A 7,877-nucleotide genomic window follows, 5' to 3' on the forward strand; every position below is an offset into this window, starting at 1 on the left:
CACACACACACACACACACACAAACACACACACACACACACACACACACACACAGAGTACTTGTCCTGGAGAAGCTTCAAGCAGAGTCGGGCAGACAAACACACAAAGAGAAAACGCAGCCTCTCTGGCCAGGAGCCGAGTGTGAGAAGGCTGGCCAGGCTGGAGGAGGCCCAGTCAGGAAGGGCTTCGGAAGGGGACACCCTCTTTGATCTTGGGGCTAACAAAGAGCCCCTGAGCAAGGAGACCTGGTGCTCCCGGCACCAGGGAGGAAGGTCTGCCCTGGAGAAGCGTCTGTGTGCGGGAGCCCACAAGATGCAGCCAAAGCAGAAATGACAAGGCTGGTCAGCAGGTGGGAAGGAGTTGGGCCGCCCTCGAGAGCCTGAGGAGATGGCGGACGTGACCTCAAAGGAACAGCAAAGTCTGGAATGCTGTTTCGTGCCTGCCTTCCTGAAGAGGGAGGGAGGGCAGGGGGAAAGTCTGAGGTGCCTCAAGGACATCCAGGTCAAAAGATGGAAGAGGAAGCCAGAAAAGCAGGATTGGAGGCCAAAAGAAAGGAGGAATGTGAGATCAGACCAGAAAAAGAGGGTGCTACGTGGAGGAGAGACCAGACTTCTTCCACTCAGCACCTGCTGGCAGAGTGAGAAGGTGGACAGAAGATGCCACAAGGTAAACTGGGGGCTGATGTCAGGAAAGCAGTGAAAGCTCCCTAAAGAAGGGGGGTGGGAGGACCTCATTGCCTGGAGCTCCAGTCCGGAAGAGAAAGCTCGATGCAGACTTGTTGGGGGTGGGCCAAGGGGAGGCTCCTTGGGATAGAGGCCCCTAGCCCCCGGCCCCCGGCGGCCCTCTGCAGAGAGCCTACAGAGTCCCAGACCAAGGAGGTAGCTACCAGCCCAGGAGTCCCCCATCGGAGCTGCGCTCGGCGGGAGCAAGGGAAAGCCAAAACCTGCCTGCGCCTGGAGCTGGACCTGCTGCATCTCTGCCTCGTGGAGCGCACCCAGCTGCTGCTGAAGCTCCTCCATCCCCTGCTCGTGCTGGCTCCGAAGGCCCTCTCGGAGCTGCTTCATCTCCTCCTTGTGCTGAGAAATCAGCTGCGCCATCTCACGATCATGTTCTCGCTCATGGATCTGGAGAGAAAACCGAGGCCCATCACTGTGCATGCCCAGGACAGAGGCCTCCTGATACAAAGCTTCAAGAACAATCAGTTCCTATAGCCGTGGTCTCTGTTTCTGTATGGCCCTGCCTCTAAAACCTGACAAAGACAACTCCAAAAAAGAAAGCTAACAGTCAACACAGGCTCAAAAAAGCGTCAGGAAGCAAGTACATTCATTGCTTACAAACACACATAAAATGCTTGGCCACAACCAACAACAGAGCGCCATGTCACCTCATGTTCTCATGACACGGATCTGCTTACAGCCATGGCAAAACACTGTGCGCAAACCCTAAAGTCACCGTCGGGTCCTGGACTTAGGGCTGAGCACCAGCCACAGCATCTTCTAGTCCATCCGCCCTCTGATGGAGGAACCGCGCAGAGGGGGAAGCCTCTGTCTCCAAACTCCACCCCAGCCCCACAACGAGAAAGACGAAAAGACTGCGCCAGCTGCAGGCAGAGTGTCCCCGGCCCTATCACTTCACTAACCGCAACCCTACTATCCCACTACTGCAAAAGGACCCGACTTCTGAAATGCTTGGGATGGGGAAAAAGAGGAAAAAACGTCACAGATTCAACGTAGGAAAGAGACCCAAATGTCGTCACTGACCAGAAAACCCACCACTCTCAAACCCCAAATGAGCTGCCCCCAGAATAAGCTCAGACAGGTGGGAGGGTCCAAGCCAAAGCCAGCATGATCCTCTGACTTTCTGAGACACCAGCACTAAGGACCAAGCAATCTCGTCCTCACAAGCACCACCACAAAACCTAGGAAGGGCTTCAGCAAATACACAAGAAAGCAGAATGTCCAGAAAGAGGAAGATCGAAAGAACTGACAGCAAATTCAGCACTGCTGGTCGGACAGACGACACGTCCTAAGCTAAATACTCCTTTTCTACTGGAGAGAATCCAGGAATTAAGAGAGTCTGTCTCCTCCTTAGTTTGGTTCAGTCTGGCCCTCTGGCTGTCAGTCCAGGCTGACCGCCATTGAAACAATCACTCTCCCCAGGTCTGATCCACTGTGAAAAATCCCACTGAGGACAAAAAAAGGCATCCAAAGAGTGATAATGCCTTGGCTGCCAGAAAGTTTGCCATAAATACATGGCATCCCTAGGGATGTTTCTCCTATAGAAGATGTGGAGGTATGTGCCTCCCACTAGAACCTCTGGTTCAAAGGTCATCTCAATTGCATGATAAAAATTGCTTTTAAAACACTCACCCTAATTCACAGTTCCACCAACAAAGTATGTCTATCTTCCTATAAGCACCCCAACAACGACCATTCTCATCCTGTGTCAACCTTGCCATTATTTAGGGGTACCATCAGGGTTGTTCTAACTGGCATTTCACTGTTAGGAATCTGGAACATTCTTTCAAGTGGTAGGTAATAATTTGCAATTCTTTTTGAGAACTATTTTTCACAGCCCTTTTTTCATAATCACTCGTCTGATGGGGAATGACTTGGATTTACAGACATACACACGTGCACGCACACAGACAGGTGCACACACGCACGCACACGCACGCACGCACGCACACACACACACCAGTCTGCTCTCTCCCTGTATATCTTGGATACCAAGCCCCATCTGAAAGACGTGATAAAGATTCTTTTCCCCCTCAGCTGCCTCCCTCCTTATCCCAGATGCATTAATGTGGTTGGTACAGACACTTTTCCATTTCATTCACCAAAATGATCTCTTTTATCTGTTGTAAATGCTTCTATGCTTTGTTCAAATCTGGAACCAAAGGCAATGCACACAGATTGGGGAATGGCTGCACACCACAGTCCGCTCATGTAAACAGAGTATAGCTGGGCTCTAAGAAATGCTGACTTTGATAAGTGCAGAGAAATGTGGAAAGATTGAGAGGAGTCTAGAAGATGGCAGTAAACAAGCCAAAAGAACGAGAGATGACAAGAAGAATCAAAGTGGGAACCGCCACCCAACGGTCAGAAGTGACCCTTCTGAAAAAGCCAAGAACAAGCCTGGCTGAGAAGAACGGATGAGAGAAGGCAGAGGCCAAGGGCCTCCGAGGGGGGAGGAGGGGTGGGGAACCTGCAGCCTCCAGGCCACATGTGGCCCCCTGGGTCCTCAGGTGCGGCCCTCTGATTGAATCCAGATTTAATAAAAGGACTTGTTCTGTAAAACTTGGACTCAAAGGGCCACACCTGAGGACCTAGAAGGCCACAAGTGGCCTCCAGGCTGCAGGTTCCCCACCCTTCCTCCAGACCCAAAGTCCTTAAAAATCCCTTCAGTTAAACTTTCTCCCCTTCATTCTTGAAAACATTCTCTGTTCTATGGAACAGCTCTTTGGGAAAGGACCATCAGTAAAACAGTAAAGACAAGGAAGGTAGGGGCGGCCAGGTGGCTCAGCGAGTAAGAGCACCGGCTCCAGTGTCCGGATGACTTGGAGATCGAATCCCGGGCTCAGACACTCAGCACCACACCCAGAAATAACTGGCCGTGTAACCTTGAGCAAGTTACTTAACCCCGATTGCTTAAAAAAAAAAGACAAGGAAGGCTTCCCATGCTGGGAGTACAGATGTCTCCCGACCTGCAGCCCCTTGGGCTCTGCAGCTGAGAGCCGCCAGGCCGGCAGGGCCAAAGCTCCCCGACAAGAGAAAGGCAGCCCCGCTCCGGGAGTACCTTCTTAATGGCGCACATCTGCTCTTTCCGCTCTGCATCCCACCTCTGCTGCTGTTTAGTCATCTTTTCTTTCATCTCCTCATTGATCTCCTCCACCTAGAAATAAGAGGAGGGAGAAAGAGGGGAGGGGGGAGGGGTCGGTTCAGAAGCTCCATCCCCAGCTCCTGGGAGGAACCCTTGCCGCCCTCCGGCCTACCTCTTTCTGGTGCTCTCGCCTCAGCTGGGCTCTCTCAGCCTCGTGCTGACGCTCCATCTGACGCATCTGCTCTTCATAGAGGCCGCTCAGCGCAGACGGGACGTCCTCCTGAGCCCAGGCAGCTTTCTGCGCCCCCTCCGGGAGCCACCACTCTGGCTCTTCCTGGGCATCTTTCAAGGAAACCATTGGCTTAACTGGGTTACTTTCTGCTCCCGTGAAATCTGACTCTTCTGTCTTTATTTCAGCATCGAGTTTCTGACCCTCTGAAGGAGCAGATTCAGACCGTCCAGCAAATTCTCTTTTTTCATGCCCCTGTCCTTTTTCCAAGCACTTAATTTTCTCAGTAAGTTCAAGTATGTTTTTCTCAAGATTTTCCCGATCTTTAGAAAAACTTTTTTCCAGAGTATTTTTTTCTTTGACAATTTGTACAAACAGATTTTCCTTGACAGCCATCTCGGCCTTCAAGGTCTCCAGCTCCAGGAGCAGAGTCTTTTCCGGGGTGGGTTTCTGAGCCAGACACCCTGCAGACATCTGGCTGCTGGCTTTGTGGGCACCAAGCTGGCCTTGCAGCCTGTCTTCTTCCTGACTCTGCAGAGTCTCAAGAGGCATCGGGTCAGAGGGTAATATCCCTGCTTGCCTCTCCACTTCCTCCTGGAAGACCTCAGACATACCAGGCCAGAGAAGAGCATGGGGCACTGCTGAAAATGGGCCTCCGAAATCTGTGATGCTGCCAGCCGCAGCCCCAGGTTCAATCTGATTTTCACCCTCTTCCTCTAGTCTCAGGACAATCTCGTCACAAGATGACGAGCTTGCCCTCTCCAGGTCTGGCCCAGTTGGAAGGCTCTGTCTGCCCTCCCACCATCTCTCTTCAGCCTCTTGTATCTCCTGGGAGAAATTACCGAGTGCCAATTCCTTTTCCCTAAGTAACTGATTTAACCTCACACAATTCTGCATCAGGTAAGCCTTATCTTTATCCATTAACTCATAGATTTCACTTAAGTCTCCCTGAGAGAAGCCACTGCCGTACTCTACATTTGTCACCGGGCCAGTAAATGATTCTACTTTAACAGAATTTCCTCCTGACAAAACATTCAAATCCATTTTTTCACCAAAGCCAATCATTAGCTCATCTGAAATGAAGCCCAGACTCTCCCTCTCTGATTTACTCTGTAATGCAGTTTCTATGTCAAAATATCCAGGTGTCTCAGACACACCTGAATGATCCTGATGTTCAGTGCAGACCAGGTATTTTTCCATCAAGTCTCCAGCTCCCTCCAAGATCAGTCCCTCCACTGATGCTTCCCCATCAATGGTTCCAGCTTCAGTCATTGGGTCATCCCCACTCATGTCAGGTTTTGAACTTCGGTCTTCTTCAGATTCTAAACTGCACCTTTTGAGAACAGTTTGATATTCCAGCTCCTGGCAGAGCGCCAGTCCTGGCTGGAGGCACAGCTCACTTTGCATCCTCTGGGCACCAACCACACCCAGTGACCCTCTTTCCTCCTGCTCTGACTGTTTTGATTTTGTGTCCCAGGCAGTGATGTCCTTGATGTGCTCCAGCTGTAGGCCTTTGCTGTTTTCAGGTTCTTGCATCAACTCCCCATTCAATCTTTGGACAGGGGAGCTGAGTTTTTGTACCTCCTCAGCCCAGCTTCCCTCATCGCCCTTGGAGTCCCAAGCTTCATCCAGGTACATCTCTGCAGAAGAGGGCTTTGTTTTCAGACCCTCTAGAATCTCCTTCCCCATCTGCTCAGTCTCATCTCTCTCCTTCTGAAAAGCTGCCATCTGGCTCTCTGGAGTGGCACACAAGTCATTTCTATGCAGATCTGACTCTTGGAGTGGATCCTTTAAATTAACTCCACCGAGGCTCTGTGGCGGCCACTCTTTCGGGCCTGTTACTGGGGGGGGCCCTGGCCTCACACATCCACCTGCTTTCCTGTATTTCCCACCCACTGCGTCTCCACAAGCCTTTCTCACTTCTGTGACTCCCAGATCAGGCTTCTCTTCTAACATTCCCCACCTCAGATGTTGTGGCGGCCTCCAGACCTCCTTTTGGGGCTGTGCCTGGGACTTCTCAACATAGTCTCGCTTACCCTGTTTTAACTCTCTGACTTCTGAGTCTTTCCCTGAGGGAGCCTGCTGTGATGAGACTAGGGCCTCATCGAGGCCTGACTGCTCCTGGACACTGCTCATTGTCCTTTCCTGCTCTCCAACCACGTGTGACGCCTCCTGAACAGCACTCTTCAAAAGTTCTTCCTTATTCTCTTTGTCTTCAATATTCTTAAAAATAAAATGTTACATATCAACCAAGGAAAAAACCCCATATGCTAACTTACCCATTAACTGAAAATAATCAGTTATTATTCCACCAGATTTAATATTGCTTAAACACAAGTCAGTACAAGCCAGACCCAAAGTGTCCATGTCTGTTTTGTTTATAAAGTTAATTTTTAGTCACAAGCACAAAGAAAGGTCCAACACCACCACAGAATCATCTTAAATTCAGTAGGATGATGGAAAAGATGAGGACAACCAGAGTAAATGGTTTCCAAATGCCCTCGGGCAAAATTTTGATGTGATCTCGGTGCAGACAAGGCCCTCTGCCTTCCAACTGGCCACAAGATTTCCTGGGACTACAAAGACAATTCTCACATTTTAATACCAAAGAACTCCTTGTCCCATTCTAGAAACAAATAGGACTCTAGCCAGTTCTTAAGCACTATGAAATGCAAGCCAAAAGGGTCAGGAGGAGAATGAAATTCTGTTTGGAAATTAAATATGGGAACTGGGCCTTTGTGCACATCAGATAGCATCTCTCATCTGCATCAGGCTAACTCTGCTCCTGCAGAGCAAAGTGACCAGGACCTCAAGCTTTTTGGGGGGTGAGTGGAAGAGAGAGAACCAGCAATCTATGAGGACATTCCGTCCGTCCATCTGTCCGTCCATCCATCCATCCATCCATACACCCACCTGCCCACGCAGATCAGCACAGGCTAGGCATCTTCTAGGCTAACAGAAAGGGAACTCTCAGCATGGAGAGGTCTGGGGACTTGCCCAGGGCCACACAGCCAGTACATGTGGGGTCTGATCCCAGGCAGGTCCTTCTGACTCCCAAACCAGCCCCGGGGAGTCAGAAGGACCACTCTGTGATCCCCCATAGAGCTTCTGCAAGCAGAACAAGTGTCCTCCAGGCGTGGTCTCAGACAAGGTCCCAGGGAGCCGCCAGCGCCTCCCAACCCTGGGCCCTTTGGTACGGTACCTGCTGGGGGTGGGGTGGCTCTGCTGGGCACTGCGGAGGGGCTGCTGCCAGGGCCTGGGGCCAGGACGAACCTCCTTTGGTTGGCATCTTGCTCTTGAGAAGTTCACTATTCTAAACACCAAGTGATTGGGCTGTGAGCTCCCAGTCCAAGGTGGAAGCTGCTGATGTGCTTCCCTTCCTGCCCCCCACCCAAGAGCTCTTCACAGATTCTCCAGCAGCCCAGAAGGAGGTCAGACTGTTAACATGCAGACTCGTAAAGGCAGAGTGCCCGCTTCATGCCCAGGTTGTGGCCCACAGCCTGGCACCTGCCCCGCTGCCCACATACGGGAGGCAGCCCCCTGCCCTGTCCTCCCAGGTTCTAGACTGCCTCCCCCTCCATTAGAGTGGTAGCTCACAGCAGGGATGCCCCTGTGCCAGGCTCCTTCCCTCTGGATCCCTCACAGGCCCTTCCTGCTCTGAGAATCACCCAACAGAGCAGAGCAGAGTGTGGCATTCTGTCCACACTGGGGATCTGGCACCCAAACAACACTTGGCCATCCCGCCTTGGCTCCAACAGCCCAAGGCACAGCCAGCCCACCAAGAACACCCCTCGGCACTGCTCTAGCACTTTCAGGCTGACTCACT

General features: G+C 51.5%; 1 protein-coding gene across 1 annotated transcript in view; it reads right to left on the minus strand.

Annotated features, from left to right (window-relative positions):
• Positions 1-7,360, minus strand: part of LOC138168089 (protein FAM184A-like) — a gene marked incomplete at its 3' end in the record, with an annotated part of 25,927 nt that extends 18,567 nt beyond the window's left edge. The window contains exons 1-5 of the mRNA XM_069097124.1: positions 7,254-7,360; positions 6,088-6,274; positions 3,995-5,787; positions 3,799-3,894; positions 948-1,124 (exon numbers count right to left, since the gene is read on the minus strand). Coding sequence (XP_068953225.1) covers positions 948-1,124; positions 3,799-3,894; positions 3,995-5,787; positions 6,088-6,274; positions 7,254-7,340 — 2,340 coding nt within the window. The remainder of the gene's footprint in view (positions 1-947; positions 1,125-3,798; positions 3,895-3,994; positions 5,788-6,087; positions 6,275-7,253) is intronic.
• Positions 7,361-7,877: the final 517 nt, after the last annotated feature.

Source organism: Petaurus breviceps, unplaced genomic scaffold (assembly GCF_028583685.1).
Source record: "Petaurus breviceps papuanus isolate PSGF00001 unplaced genomic scaffold, PetGlider_PUasm1.0 350440, whole genome shotgun sequence".
NCBI classification, from domain to species: Eukaryota; Metazoa; Chordata; class Mammalia; order Diprotodontia; family Petauridae; genus Petaurus; species Petaurus breviceps.